The sequence below is a fragment of the Bacillus rossius genome, chromosome 18, assembly GCF_032445375.1.
Source record: "Bacillus rossius redtenbacheri isolate Brsri chromosome 18, Brsri_v3, whole genome shotgun sequence".
NCBI classification, from domain to species: Eukaryota; Metazoa; Arthropoda; class Insecta; order Phasmatodea; family Bacillidae; genus Bacillus; species Bacillus rossius.
In genome coordinates, this window is record NC_086345.1 from 10,412,031 (window position 1) to 10,428,653 (window position 16,623).

General features: G+C 39.7%; 1 protein-coding gene across 11 annotated transcripts in view; it reads right to left on the reverse strand.

Annotated features, from left to right (window-relative positions):
• Nucleotides 1-16,623, reverse strand: part of LOC134541305 (gastrula zinc finger protein XlCGF57.1-like) — a 531,604-nt gene that overhangs the window by 399,928 nt on the left and 115,053 nt on the right. For 9 of the 11 annotated variants that reach the window (XM_063384636.1, XM_063384637.1, XM_063384639.1 and 6 more), the window contains one exon: nucleotides 5,245-5,325. In XM_063384636.1, the coding sequence (XP_063240706.1) occupies nucleotides 5,245-5,325 (81 nt within the window). Of the gene's footprint in view, nucleotides 1-5,244; nucleotides 5,326-8,188; nucleotides 8,273-16,623 lie in introns of all 11 variants that reach the window. The other 2 variants (XM_063384640.1, XM_063384657.1) reach the window with 1 other exon arrangement.

Consider the following 16,623-nt stretch of genomic DNA (forward strand, 5'->3'; position numbering starts at 1 on the left):
TCTCAATGTCGATGAAGATGTTGCGGTGTGCGGTGACGTCGCTGACACCGAAATCATCGCAGAGGTGCTCGGCAGTGAGAAGCAAGACGATGACGGGGAAGGTTCGGAAGAAGAGATCGCTGGAGTAGAAGAAGAACCGGTGCCGAGTGCAGCTGACGCCATGAATCACATAAAAGAACTTAGACGTTTTTTTGAGAGCCGAATTAATGTAAGTGATTCATACTTCATCTCTTTGAATAAGTTAGAATCTTTTGTAATGGCCGAGAGCCTTAATTCGAGAAAACAGGCCAAAATATCATCTTTTTTTCAAAAACAATAGGTTGTTTTTATGTTTCAGTTCAATAGTTTTAAGGTCATTTTAATACGTATGTATCGTTTAGGCATTAATCGATGTATTTATTCAAAAAATGTCAACCAATAAAGAGTTTTAATAGAAAATATGATTTTTTATTGTTTTGGCCCTATTTATATTACGAACTTCCTTAATTCGAATTTTTGGATAATTCGAAGTTTTTGACTGGTCCCTTGAGGTTCGAATTATCCAAGTTCTACTGTACATCAAAGTTAATGTGAATATTTTCTGTTGTAATAATAATAATGGTATAGATTCTTTTTGAATATACATTTACTAAATATTATGTAAAGAAATGCTTTACATTGTGAGAATTGCATTGCACTTGGGTAATGAATGTTTGGTTTGTTTAATGTTGTGTCATGGGAAGATGTTAACTGAAATTTATTATGAGTTATGTTTTTGGGAAATGATATAATTTTGAAATGTTTAAATATTTTAAATTAAAGTGACACACATTTGTGATGATAAATGTTTGTTTTGGATTGAATGACAGGGTGACAACATCCTATATTAAAGGTATGAAATTAATACTAAACATTAATGAATAACAGTCGTCGAGTTTTGAAGCTACAGAAGCATTTGTGTGTTCATGATGGCCAGAGGTTAGGTGAATTTTGGTACTGTCCTAAATAAGCAGCAGATGTTTTTTTTGGTGTAAGGTGGTGTGTGAGGCAGCTGGGGGGCCAGGAGGTTAATTTTAAATATGTTTCCGGCATGGAGTCCGATGTTTTTTTTTTGCAAGGGTGAGTCCCTTCTCCTTGGTCGCTCCCACCCCTCATCAAGGTTAATTTTATGTGCTGTTGTTGCTGAAAAGGGAGATATTGTTTGAAACCTAAGGAAGGGCATTGGTTCATGTAATTTGTTTTTGAAGAATAGAAGCATACGTCTGTAGCTTAATGAAGTGTTTGTCATGCCATAACTGTAGAATTGTCAACTTGTTGTTTTGTGGAAATTTAAGTAAAGTATGTAAAGCTTAAAAATTTGATGTGTAATGACAAGTGCAGTGTATATTTGTGTATAGCTTTGTATAATTTTTTGTTTTAAATTTCGTCAATAGGTTAGCCGAGCTGACTAGCAGCTAAAAGGGTTATAGTTGGGCGCCCCTTACCTTTCGGCTAGCTCGGGAGTTAGGAAGAAGGGAGTTGGAAGGAAGTTGGTAAAACTTTGTGTATTTTTTATGTGTAATAGGTTGGCCGAGCTGACTAGCAGCTAAAAGGGTTGTAATTGAGCGCCCCTTACCTTTCGGCTAGCTCAGGAGCTAGGAATGAGGATAGAGGAGGTTGGAAGAACTTTGTGTATTTTTTTTTGTGTGGGATGATAATGATGTTTTGGTGTATTTTTTATTTTTTGATTAATGAGAATAGAAAATGTAAGTGAATAATGTAAACAAATGAAAATGCAGTATGGATAAAGAATTAAGTTTGTGGGTATTTGATGCAAATGTTATGAGGTGTAACATTTTTAATAAGAAAGTTTGAATATGATGAGTGATAAGGTAGTGAGTTATAAAAAAGTTTAAAGTTTTAATTTAATGTTTTTTGGAATTATATTTGTGGTGGAAAGTTTACTATGTTAGTTTCTGTGTTAGGAAGTGATGCATCTGTTCAGAAGTTAATAGTTCATTGGGTTATCAATGTTGAGCAGACTAGTCCTAATTTGGAAATAAATGTTGTCCAGTGGTTGAAGTTATGATAGAGGTATTGTGAAGATATTTAGAATTTTAGAATTTGTTTTTTTTTTTGATGGAATTAGGAAAATTTTGTGTCAACAGTTTTGAAGTAATAGTGTTGTCAAGTTTTTGTTAGTGCAGATATGAAGAGTGGAGATATTGGTGAATTTTTGGGTTAAAGTGGTTATTTCATGGGATTTGAGGAGTTTGTCAGAAGCAGCAGAGAATCAGAGTAACAGTGGTTTTTTAAGGGATTTTAAAGGAGATAATTTGTTTGGAGGTTATTTGTCATCGTCGTTGAAGTTTTTGTTTTTATCGTCGTTAAGGTGGTCATGGAGACGTAATTCCTGGAGTTGAAGATTTGTTGTCGTCGTTGAGGTTTCTGCCGAGGTGTAAGTTTTTGAAGATGTTGAAGTTTTTGTGTTTATTTGTCGTCGTTGAGGTAGTTATGGAGTTTATTGCAGCTGGTGTTGAGGTTTCCACAGTTGTAAAAGTAAGTTGTTCAGAGTTTTTTTGTTGTTATTGAAGATTCTTCGTTGACCAGGGGGTGTCTGCTTGAAGCTTGTAGAGAGACCAGTTTCAAAGTTATTTGTATTATGCACTGATGAGAGGGAGATAACCATTTGTTAAGAGTTGTTGACACTTTGTAGTAAAAGAGATGTTTTCAAATTTTTGGCTTTTTAACAAAGAATTGATGTTATTACAGTTTTTAAGTTACAACATTTTGTAATTTCTTTATAAACAAGTGTTTTAACTACTGGAAGCATTTATTTCTCAGGATGTTTTGTATTTATTTTGTACAGATTAGTTTTTCACTTTTATAACTTTTCAATTAAATGTAGTGTTAATTTAATTGAAAAGTTGGGGGGGTAATGTAATGTTGCAGAACCCTGCCCTCCTAATTAAATAATTTTCTTTTAAACTTCTTTTTGTATAGGTAAATATAAATAAGTCAATGTTTTTAGAGTGGTGTGTATATTATGAGACAGTATAATCAGACGTTATGGCTTTTAATATATGTTATTTTCACTTGCTATGTGTTTTAAGAATGTACCTTGTATTTTAACAGACATTTTCTATCAGTACTATTTTTTATGTAATTTTTCACAAAGAAGTCGCTGTTCTAGATTTTTACGTGTTTAGGCCTACTTATTCAGGTTTTTCTCAATAAGTTTAATTTTGTATAGTAATTCGTATTATAATTATTATTCTTAATTTTTATTAACGTGTTGTAATATAATTATAAATCACGGGACTGTGTGTGGGCTGGTGTGATGGATAGAAAGAGAGGCATGAGCAGCATGTAAGTGTAAGTGAGAAAGGAACAGTGCTTCCCCGCCAACCGAGATAAAGACGGTAATTCCCCCCCTGCATGGGAACTGAGTGATAACTGCTCTCTCACGGTGTGGGAGAGAGAACGAGAATGGAAGTCCCCGATTTCGATGTGAAATTGAAAAAAGACTGATCAGGGGAAGCCCAGATTTCTGTGTGTACAAGATTTTTTCATGTGTTGTAACTTGTTCTGTGATTGGCTAATATCTGTAGAGTGAATGAAGCGTGCGTGTGATTGGTCGGTGAGGTCATGTGACTTCTCCTCCCTGCGTGGAGAAGAGAGTGGCCAGACTTCACCAGTCGTCTGTCGATCGCTGCCACAGTAGGTCGCGTTCGGTGGCTTCTCACTGAATGATAATTTAATGTACTAGTAGATAATTTCACGTTGGTGGTCGGAGCCAGGCCTATTTTTTAAATCAACCTAATTCGTTTTATTTTCTTTCGGACAATGAATTAGAAATTGCGGCCACCTTCGTCGGCAGTTGGCTCGGGGCGGAATTCGTTTCGCTGGGTGCGGTCCTCTTCGAGGTCGCACCATCTTCGTGTACTTGCAGTAAAACATTACTGAAGGACTTCATCTACGCTATTAATTTTCGGTAATTTCTCGTCATGCGAGCTACCAGCAGTTTTTCGACGGGCAGATATATGTGTGGAACGAGTGAATGAACTATTGTAAGTGTTTGGATTCGTCGGGGCATTCTGTTTAGAAAAATAAAAATAATAAAAAACATCAAAATTTGCAATCGGCGTTGAACTGTTTTATTTTGTATATAACGAACCGTTATACATTCTTCACCTCTTCTTAACTGTTCCTTAGTTCATTTTCATTTCATCTTGGCCATTCTCCATTTTACATTTTATTATTCAACTCCTTCAGACAATTCTCAATTTTATTTTTATATTGGCTCAGAAAGCAGTTACATTTTTAAGTTTGTCGGCAGCCACCTTACCTGTCCACATGCAGCATCAGTCCATTAGTCACTACACTAAATTTTAACCTAAGAAATTTTTACTGAAAGCAAACGATGGTTTCTAACATTCACTTTATTACACACAAAACTAACTACAGCTCTAAACACTATTTTACTCTTAAAAAGCTAAAAATATTTTTTTAATTTTTTAAATTTATTTTAATGCAATAAAAGAAAAAATAAATCCAAAATATATCAATTAGGCATATTACACTTCTGACTACAAATGTAACAAGTATGAAAAACAGGTACATGAAGGATAGCCCTATTAAGTTCTGACTAATATTTACACTATATTCAATTACAACAATTTAAATGTCTGTTCACAAATAAACTAAGCCCCTCGCAGCTTGGCTCGACAGTGGCTCTCTCCACTGCTCGTATCTCACAGCGCATCTCTGTCTCAACACAGCGCCTCATACAACACCCAGGTGCACTGATCGTCGCTAGCCGTCCACCATCCCTCGCCCAGGGGTTACTTACCCTCTTCACTTCCCTGCCTCGCAGGCTGGCCCCATTGTTCACACACCTCTCAGCCCCTCCCTGCTAGGGTCTCGTAGCCCCTCAAAGTGTCGTGTCATCAGAACACCCGACTTACACTGGAATGTCCAAGAACAATGGCATTCCAGTTATGCCACTTCAAGCAGAAGGGTCTCTGGAATCATGCCGACATTACGAAGGGAAGGGGGGGGATAGAAAGAGGTGCAGCAGTAATCGGATTACTGGTGTCTGTAGAAGACAAGCAGGAGCTACCTGCATCAATCTCTTCTAAGCAGGCTGGTGTGACAACTGACTGGCCAGCCTCATCATATAAGGTTTGTATAAAATACAAGGTTCATATCATTAATTTTAAAGGGTATAAAACGCTTGAGACCATGTGTCGTTCATATTACATCTGCACAAAGCAGTCTACTCACTGGTTCATCCAACTCCTCCTTGATTGGCGGGAAACCCAGCTCGCTCGGCTCCTGCTTCACACAGACGTCTCCATCTGCCGGCTGAAACAACAAGACATCACTCGGCACGTGAATGGTCCAGCGCAGTGTTCCGCCCAGTCCTCTGAGATCATCGCCTGGGGAAACCACAAACCACACCCCACAACCTGAGGACTTCACTCTAGCAGCACGGATGCATAGCTCAGAACTTTATTTATTTAAAATTATACATATAATCCTAAGGGCTGGCATTGGGAGGTAGACTGCTTAATAGATTGTTATAATATCACCTTCCGGATATTTATAATCCTCAATGCTTGCAGACTTGTGCAACTAACTGAATGGTAAGGAATGTAACTGAAAGAGATTTGCAAATAACTTTTAATTATTTGTGAAGGAATACGATTTTAAGGCCATGTATCCATTAATAAATCTGTTATCATAACCACATGTCCAAGTGTAACCACATGATGAGTACCTACAAGGAGAATGGCATGTGGAAAGCTGAACAGCCACATATATCTATTTCAACATCTAAGCATGCCTTAAAGCAGAGAGCAGACCAGGTCTGTGTGGATGCACTGTGAAGGGGTAGTTCAAGTCTCGTTCCCACACTGCGACGTCACGCCCTGGAGCCTCAGCCTCAGCCTGGTCCATCAGCCAACCACACGGTGGGCCATTACTTCTCTCATCGCCAACTAACTGCATCATCATATACCAAAATTAATCGTTGCCATGTTTTTCAATTTAAATTTGTATTTTGTTTTTATGCCTAATCAATATAAGTATCACATGGTTTTCTTGAACCCTGCCAGTTTTAATGCATCACTAATGTCCAAACGCTACACTGCAAAAGTCCACCCGCAACTTTAGCACCTTTCACACACCCTCAAGCAGGTGAAGTGTAGCTATCAGGGGAAGAAGTCATAGTTATACCACGAACAGCACGACTTGTATCATAGCAAGACATTTCCAGGCACACCAAAGATACAGTAGTTAGATACAGTAGTTTGCTGCCCAATATGTCTAATCAGCACCCCACTTCACCATTATGTGAAAAACTGGTCATACATTAAATTCCTACATTAAAAACAAGGTTAAGGCAATAGAAAATCAAATTAAAATACATTTTCATTATAAATTAGATTGATGCAAAATATTTACTGCATGTAACAGCAGAATTTGTCATTTAGAGCCTAAATAAAGAATAAAACAATTATTAGTGGATATGCAGTGTAGTTTGTAATACTTATGCTGTACAGCAGCGGTTCACACAAAGTGTTCCGTGGCAGAGTCACAGGGGTTCCGTGAGTCATAATGAATGTCATATAAAGTAAACACAATCATTGTCATGCCGCAACGTTTGAAAACCGCGCGTCAGCGCGGGCGTTGGCACTTCGTCCCTTCCTTCCTTCCCCCTCCTAGTGTGTGCTTGCTTGCTCCTCGCCTCCCCTCCTCCGGTTGGCGCAAGCGCGTTGTGCCGCACCTACTCTATAAAAACGGCTGTCAATGTATAATTCGGTCTTGTCTTGTCTTGGTAATTTTGTTGGCTAGTCCCTTTCGGTAGCTCGAGTAGCTGCATCGTCTTTGTAATTCAGCATGTAGTCAGTTAGGCTTCATTTGTACGACGTGCGAGAGCGACCTCGGGGGGGAACATGTAAGTGTTGTTCTGTTTTGCGAGTGAGGCGGTGGCCCTTGCCTTAATGTAAGCTTATGTAAATTCTTGTCTGTTTTGTTTAAATTCCCTTTCGGTCGCCACCTAGAAAATTATATTTGGATTTACTTGAATAATTTAACTTCACTTTCACTTTTCTCTGTAATTGTTCTCCCCTGAGACGTCGACGTATGTAAAACTCTACGTTATTTATTTATTTCAGAATGTAACTTTAGCTTGTAACGCATGTAACGTGCATTATGTAGTAGGTTTTCCCTACATAACGACTTTGTTGTAATTTTGCTGTTTTCATCGCGTCTACCTTGTGACGCCCCCTTATGATGGTCCGTAATGGGACCGCGTACTGTTTCGCCAGCGTAACTCGTAACTCGTAACTTGTTCTCTATATTTTGTAGCCTTGATAATGGCTCGTTCACTTGAAAATTTGCTGTATTTATTATCAATTTAATTGATTCTGGTTATTCTTGTTAACCTAATTGGTTCTGCTGTTTCACGTGTTTATTAATCAATTTTTTTTGTGGCCTAATAAAACGCCATGTTAAATAATTATGTTCTTATGTCAGCAAATACCATTCCTCAATCCTTGCCATGCTATGGCCTCCCTCCTCGTATCCTAGCGTTAGGCTTTCAGTCAAATCAAATAACTTCCTTTGAAGGAGTTGGGGTTCCACCAAAAAAAAATCAATCATAGGGTTCCCTGGCCGAAACGAAAATTGGGAACCAATGCTGTACAGTATCGTGTCTGTCCTAATATATCACCATTTTTTGATATTGTTCTGGTTCCTGCTCGCACTATCTCTCCACTTGGGCGAGGTGAGCTAGCGCACGCGGGTGAAGGAAGATTTACTAACCATTACTGCCCCGTCTCAAACAGTTGGAGACAGTGTTTCAACTAGCAGCAAATCATAAAGCTAGAAGGTGTGCCTTGCCTGTGCTTGCATCAGATACACACCATGCTTTACCACTTCCACAAAGGCTTTATAATTTATTTTTAAATGGTTGGGTTCACATTTCCAGTACAGTACTGTATTTTAACTGGGAAAGGATTCGCTGTAAAATTTCATGGTTCCCAAATTAATTCTCGGTTCTTGGTTCTTGTTGAATTGCTGAGAACATAAACACGACCGAGGACTGAGGACCGGGAACGACACATCACCAGGTGTACGGCACAGACACTCCAACACTTCAAGAGAGTGGACCGGGTTTGAAACCATCTGTAGTTCACAGTCCTGTTCACCCAAGTCTACTCACCAGTTCATTCACCGACTCCTCCTTGATTAGAGGGAAAACTATCTCACTGGGCTCCTGCTTCACCATGAAGTCTTCATTCGCTGCCTGGAAGAAATATAAGGCATCACAAATAGCAGAGGTTGCCTCAGAAGAATGACATTTACATGTCACAAGGCCAGGAAAAGAACATATTACTTTCTGCTGTGCATTTGGCCAGAGAGGTTTACATTCTGTATTTCATATGAAATACTTTATACATTTTGAGTGGTAAACTGCTAGATTAACAGGTAGTGTGTGCTTGTCAGGAGTTTTCAATTTTCAGTTCAAGTAGGTATGGTAACAATCCTAGCACATGGCACCCTAAATAAGTAGCCAAAAAATATTTCAGCATCAACTATTTGCATTAGATATTTTTACAAATACAAATTACATAACCTGTAATAAAAACATACAAGCACTTATTTTAAATTTATGTAAGAATAAAATATTGAATATAACATTCACAGCCATATTTTTGAATTAAATACACAAAAAAAATTCTATTCTATTCTGTGCCATGTTATCTTACTACTGTTCTCTCTACTGTTATTAAAAAAGACATTTCAGTAACAATAATACCTGTAGAAGTGTACTTATACCCTGGGTGCTGCAAGAAATAAATTTATTTTGAACTAGGCTCAGGTTGGAGTGTAGTGGTCGTTTATTTTTAACTCAATCTTTCAAGTCCTAATCCATTATTCAGACGGTTATGTCATAATAATTATTCCAAGTAATTTTTTATTTGTTGACATTTATTTACAAGAGGAAACCAAGAAACAAATAAAGTTTAAGCCTAAAGTTACAAAAGCAGGTATTATAATGATTCCAAAAATTCTAAGCTAGGAAATGTACACTCCTTGTTTGTACAAAAAGTACCGTCAAGTGGGGTTACTTTGACCACTGGGGTTACTTTGACCAAAAAGTAATAAAATATTGTAGCACCTCTGGTGGCAATTGTATGAATATTATCATATCAAACATGGCGTACTTTCCATTGTGTGACCTATTTTAAATGTTCTCTATGGACTAAAAAAGCTTTACATAATATTTCATGTTTATGTTATCTATGATATTCAGCTGTTATTTTTGATGCTAATTAGAAGCCAGATAAAATCTGCATGGTGAAAGAAAATCTTCACAGTTTCTCAGTGTTTTACGATTTGGTAAGTACAAATTATTTATCCTGAATGGATTCTAATAAATATTTACATGCTCATGGATGTTTTGTATGCAGTAATCATAATTCATTAAAACATGGCATATTTTTATGTGAAATGGGGTTACTTTGACCGGTCAAAGTAACCCCAGTGTCAAAAAATATACTTATTTTTTTTTAATATGGTAGGTACACTATCAGCTACTACATTGTTTTGTAAATCTGTTCACAGGAAGATCATGGCAAGAAAGTATATTGGAGAACCACTGAATAGGAGATACAATAGTATTTCTAAAGATGTCCTCAAAATTGCAATGGCCGAAGTAAAAGCAGGAAGAATGTCCATAACACAAGCTGCAAAACACTTCAAAATTGCAAAAGGTACATTCATCAACCGACTGCACGCAAAACATGAGCAAAAGGTAGGTAAGCCTTTATGGCCCTTTTAAAAAAATACTGGTGCCAAATTCTTGATAACTGGATAACAAGATTATTTGCATCAGCTGCAGGTGCGGGGGAAGTGGAATCAAGCTGGCGTGAATGTGCAACCCAACACACTAGTGCTGATTCAAGACCCTAAATTGCCTCCACTTCGTTGGAGACTTGGACGAGTGATAAAAACTTTTCCAGGTCCTGATGGGGTGGTACGTGTGGCACAACTCCGTACACTCCAGGGACTTGTTACTCGACCGATAGTGAAGCTGTGCCCCTTACCCCAAGACTAAGTTGAAATATTTATTTCAAGGTGGGCGGGATGTTCAGTGACTTTAAAAAAGGACCATTTGTATACATTTCTCATTTGTTTGTGCTCGGATCATGGACATATAACAGTGTTTTTCTTTTTGTTGTTGGTTGTGTGCGGACAAAACTTTCTCCTTGCTTGTGTATCCAACAAAGGACAGTAAAAATTAAGATGGCCGCCTAGACACAAGTTGGTGCTGGGCGCTGCTAGAATTCACCAATTTTCGGGTGAATTCTTTAACTTCCGTAGTCACGCAACAGATAGACTGGATATAACATTGCATCTTTTTACCACACAATGCTTTTACATCATGTAAACATAACAGTACACTACTGTTTCCGCTTCCGGTGCAGTTTTGCCAACTGCTGCTTGATAACCAAAACAACACTTCCCCATAATCAAGCAGCAGACACACAAAACAAAAATTACTTGATGAAGTCAAGTCCCAGTCCACGCACACAGTTCTCGTGATGAGGTTTATGCAGCGCCTTTGTTAGCACATCCGCAGTCATGTTGTTGCTTGGCAGATATATTACTTCAACCTTCTTGTTTTCAACAGCTTCCCTGATGAAATGGTGTCTCACGTCAATGTGTTTAGTTCGACTGTGGAACACTGTATTTATACAAATCTTATGAGCTGACTGATTGCCATTTAATAGTTTCACACAATGTCCTTCACCAAAGAGTTTTCCCATAAGGCTTTGTAGATATATGGCTTCCTTTTTTGCATCAGACAACCCCATATATTCTGCATCGGTGCTAGAGAGTACCACAGTTCTCTGCTTTCTGCTTTCCCATGATATTGCTGCATTTCCAAGCTTGAATGCATAACCGGTGTAGGATCTTCTGTCATTCGCATCACCAGCCCAGTCTGCATCAACAAATCCTGGTAGATGTTCAGTGGTGTTGGAATAATTCAAACAGTAGTTGATGGTTTCCTTCAGATACCTGAGCACCCGCTTTGCACACTTCCAGTGTTCTTCTGAGTAGCAGTTATTAAATTGGCTTAATACACTGATTGAGTGGGAAATGTCTGGCCTTGTGCAGACTGCTAGATACATCAGACATCCTATTAAGTTCTGAAAAGGTATGCTAGAGTTTTTCAAGTTGACACCACCTGTTAGGAGTGTCAGGTCCTTCTGCATTGGAGTTCCTGCTGGCTTGCACTCCTCCATTCCAAACTTTTTCAAAAGTTCCCTAATGTAGTGTTCTTGACTTATTTGAATAGTCCCAGTGCTTCTGTCCCTCTGGCAGTGCTTCACATCACCCAGATCTTTCATCTTGAAAGTGGTCATCAGTTCTGATTTTAGGTTATCCTTTTCAGATTTGTTTGAAGACAAGATAAGGAAGTCATCGACATACAAAGCAACAATTAAATAGTTCTTGTTTGATGTCCTGTAATACATACATGGTTAACAAAAGCTTTGTTTCAAGCCTAAACCAAGGAGTACTTCATTAATTTTCTTGTTCCATGCCCTAGCTGCTTGTTTCAACCCGTACATGACTTTCCTTAAAAGACAAACTTTGTTTTCTTTTCCTTGAGACACAAAATATTCTGGTTGGGACATGTATACTTCTTCCTCTAGCTCACCATTGAGAAAAGCCGTAGATACATCAAGATGGTCAATATCAAGGTCAAGTTGTGCCGCTACTCCAAGCAACATCCTGATCGTAGCATAAATGACTACTGGTGCAAATGTCTCATCATAGTCAATTCCATGTTGCTGATTGTATCTGTTATACAAATTCATGTTCCACGAGGCAAAAAGTTCCGGAGGACCACGCGCGCATAAACCGCCAATTGTCGGCCATCTTGATGCACTGAATCACACACTAGGTTTTTGTTTTTTGTTACGTCTGACCAGGGTGGCCACACCACAGAAGTTAGAAAACGAAATTTCTTAACATACAATATCAAACATACCACCCACCGAGACATACATAAGGTCTCTGAAAAGATTATACACAAAGGGCACACACTCCACAACAGAGTAAAACATTTGTCTAGTTCACAATATGTCTGACACACACATCTATTCTAATCTGAAGCCAAACCAGCCACAGACAACACTAATCAGTTCCCCAGCATGGATTTATTAAGTTGGAAGTCTGTATAGCTTATGCACAGGGCGAGTAAGTTCTCCCGTCTGTGTGCGAACAGTGGCAACTCTGACGACTCCGTCTTTGCCTGGGTGCACCTTAGTCACTCTGGCCAAGCACCACCCTTGAGGAGGCACACGTTCCTCGCCAATAAGGACAAGGTCACCCACAGTGAGTCCAGGTGTCTGAGTGGTCCACTTCACTCGAGGCTGCATATGTTGCAAATATTCTCTATATCAGCGTCTCCATAACTGGGTAGTGAGCGTGCACACCATCTTCCATCTTCTGGAAAGACACAGCGTCTGGTCGTCCTCATTGGGTTCGGGTATGGCTACAAGTGGAGCTCCAATCAAAAAATGACCGGGAGTCAATGCAGCGATGTCACATGGATCTGACGATAAAGGAGTCAATGGTCTGGAGTTCAGAACAGCCTCCACTCTGGCACAAAATGTCATCAACTCTTCAATAGTGAGAACCTGTTCACCAATAACTCGACGAAGATGGTATTCGGCAGATTTTACTGCAGCCTCCCACAGACCTCCTTGGTGAGGACTTGCAGGTGGAAGAAAATGGAAGACAATGGACTGTGACAATGCAAATTCTTGCAATGCTGTGGATTTCAGAAGATGTTGGAAAATTCGAGTCAGCTGTCTGGATGCTCCCACAAAATTAGTGCCACAATCTGAGTAAAGAGCAGTACATAATCCTCTCCTCGACACGAAACGTGAGAGGGCTGCAATGAAGCTATCGGCAGTCAAATCAGTCACGATTTCGATGTGGACAGCTTTTGTCACAAAACAAATGAAAATGCCTTTTGAATTGGACAACGGCGCAGTCCATTCAATCGGATTGAAATTGGCCTTGCATAATTTACTCCTGTTTGCTCAAATGGCCGAGTATGAGTAACTCTAGTTGATGGCAGCTCACCCATTAGTGGTAATTGGTTAACAGGTTTGCATCAAAAACACCGAACACATCTGAATATTCTAGAGCGAATCAAACACCTTGCAGACAAAATCCAGAAGTGTTGGGAGATAAGAGAGTGAAGAAGTTGGGGTGCAGCATGAAGATACTTTAGGTGGTAATAATCTACAAGAGTTGCAACCACAGGATGGTCTTTAGGTAATAAAATTGGATGTTTGGTACAAAAATCTAGGGTGGAGTTCTTTAATCGACCGCCCACCCTGAGCAGACCATCATCATCCAAAAATGGAGAGAGTCGTTGCATCCTTGTCGAACACATTCCCTTTTTTCTTAGAGCATGCACATCAGACTGAAAATGTAGACCTTGGATATTTCGGCAAATAACCTTTGTTGACTGCTGGAGTTTACAGGAGGACAGAGGTCCGTGAGTGCGAGCCTTTTATCGAGCACATTTGACAAAACGTAACATGTAAGCCATTATCCTTACATTTTTAGGCCATGCAGGGGGGTTTTGCAAGATTTGCAATTCTTCACAAGCAACTTGCTCTGCTAGTAACGTGACAGTAGACGACTTTAAATCAGGTAACTCATCTGGAATCAATGGGACACTAGACTGAGGTCAATTGGTGAGCTAGCAAGCCATTGTGGTCCATGCCACCACAGATGATGAGATACAAGCTCATGTGGGAGTATGCCACGACTAGCACAATCAGCCGGATTATCCTTGGACCTGACATGTCTCCATTGTTGGGGAGGTACCCATTCTTGAATTTGAGCCACTCGATTTGCAACAAATGTCTTCAATAAATAGGGTGGAGTTTTTATCCAAGCTAAAGTGACGCTTGAATCAGACCAGGCTAGGACTGTAAGAGTATTTACATACTGGGAAAGAAACTTTAGGCAGTAGTCCAGCAACTTTGCCAACATATGAGCACCACACAACTCAAGTCTAGGTAGCGACACTTGTTTCAGAGGAGAGACCTTAGACTTGGCCATTATCAGATGGACAGAAACCTTACCCCCCATATCAACTGATTTAACATATACAACAGCTGCATATGCCTTTTCAGATGCATCTGAAAATCCATGCAGTTCTACAACCGTAGCCCCTGGACATACATAACGGGGCAATTGAAGCTGTTTCACCAAGTAGAGGTTCTCTAGGAATTTTTTCCAAGGGGTCAACGCTTGAGAAGGTAAGAGTTCGTCCCAATCCAACCCTTGAACCCAGATCCATTGCATCAGGATTTTCGCCCATATCACCATAGGAGACAACCAACCCAATGGCTCATAGATGCAAGCAATCTGCGACAATACAAAACGTTTAGTGGGTTGACCACTAACAATATTCAAATCATATGAAAAGGTGTCATTGGTTGGGTCCCATTTTAGGCCCAGGACGTTTTTGACAGATCTTTGGTAGAATTCTAACACCTGAGGGTTTTCACAATGACCATTTCCGGAGCTCAAAACTGCCAGAATGTAAGAGATTGATGAGCTGATCCTTCAACAAGCATGCTTCTTCCACAGTCATGGTTCCTGTGATAATATCATTAAAAAAATGTGGTGCTTCAAAACATCCGCAGCTAGTGGATACAAGTGGCCATCAGCTGCTAACTGCTGCAACGTACGAATTGCTAGGAATGGAGATGGTGTCAATCCATATGTGACGGTGTTCAATTGATAAACTGAAAGGGGTTCCGACGGATGGTCATGCCACAGGATGAGCTGATAGGGACGATCATTTTCATGTACTAAGATTTGTCTATACCTTTGTTTTATGTCACAAGTAAACACAACACAGTAAAGCCTAAAGCGAAGAACAAAATCAGTGCTTTAATTTTGGAGTTTAGGTCCTGGCAGAAGAATGTCATTTAATGCCAAACCATTTGACGTTTTGGCACTGCCATCAAATACAACTCTTAACTTTGTAGTAGAGCTGGAGGTTTTAATTACCGCATGGTGAGGGATATAGCATTCTGAACTTGTGGAAACAGACACAATACTCTGTGACGACTCATAACGCTCCATATGACCAGAGTCCACATAATCTTGCATGAAGGTCCTGTACAAATCGTTAAGAGATGAGTGGCATGCCAACCTTTTTTCCAACACGTAAAATCTTTGCTCTGCATGTACACGAGAGTCCCCAAGACTCTGAGAATGAGGTGATATGGGTAATCTAACCTTGTATCTACCCTAGGTTTCACGAGAATGGGTGTTCACAAAGTAATTTTCACAATAATCATCATCAGGTGACTTCACATGGGCATGAGGAGGTTCTTCACATTCCCAAAATCTCTTAAGGGTGGAATCAAGAGCTGGTTCCATCCCTACAAACATTGAGATGCAGTCTTGGGCTGAGGTTCCAACAGGATGAGATTCTGGGCATTCGCCAATAAGTACCCAACCAAACGTAGATTCCAATACCACTGGCAATTCAGCTCCCAGCTCTAAGCGTCCACTCATACAACTGCGGGCGTAGACGTCAGCTCCCAGAAGGATATCAATAGGTGCAGGCATGTCAAAGTTAGGATCCGCGAGGGGGAGAAAGAGCCCAATTTGGTACGAATACTTGAGCTAATTTCAACACGGGGCAAGTCATTAGTAATCTTTGACACAATGAACAATGAATGATTTATCTCAAATTGTGACTGTGCTACTGACATCATCCTGCAATCTATCACGCCCTTTAAATGTACAGCACTGGTGGACAAGCCAGAAATGCGTTCAACAACCCTTCGCCTGGGTAACAACAACAGTTGAGATGCTGATTCAGTGATGAACGATGCTTGTGCTGCGTTATCTAACAGGCACCTCATGACATGAGATTTACCATCAGCACCATAGACCCTAACCAATGCAGTGGCAAGGAGGACCGTTGTCCGAAATTCATCAGCAGAAATACCTACAAATTGTGTATCTGTTAATTCTTTGTTAGATGACATTTGAGGTTGATCTAAACCATCAGAGCCCTGAAAATGTAGCAGTGTGTGATGCCTTTGTGCACACTTTGCACATGTATTCGGTGATGAACATTCTGCCAGCCTATGAGCGATACCCAGGCAATTAAAACATAACCTATTATCCCTAGCTATTTGCTGTCTTTCCTTTGATGAGGCATCCAGAAAGTGAGGACAGGTATAGATTGTGTGTGTGGTTTGTTTGCATAGTATGCATGATCTGGCTGAGCTGGATGAACTTGAAACAAACACTGACTTCTGAGAATTTATGTTAGGTGGCTTATTTTGTGCGACAGTTGTCTTATGTGACGTACCAGGTTGCAAATATTTCGACCCGACATCAAGGGCAGAGTCCATTTTAATTGATTCCTTTTTCAGAAATTCCATCAATTCTATCACTACAGGGAGAGAGTCATTATCCTTGTTAATAGCATGTTCAAATTTTGTACGCAGGGATATATCCAATTTTTTCATCAAGATAACTAACAGAACAGGATTTTTCTGAGTGATACTAAGCCTAGTGCATCCAATG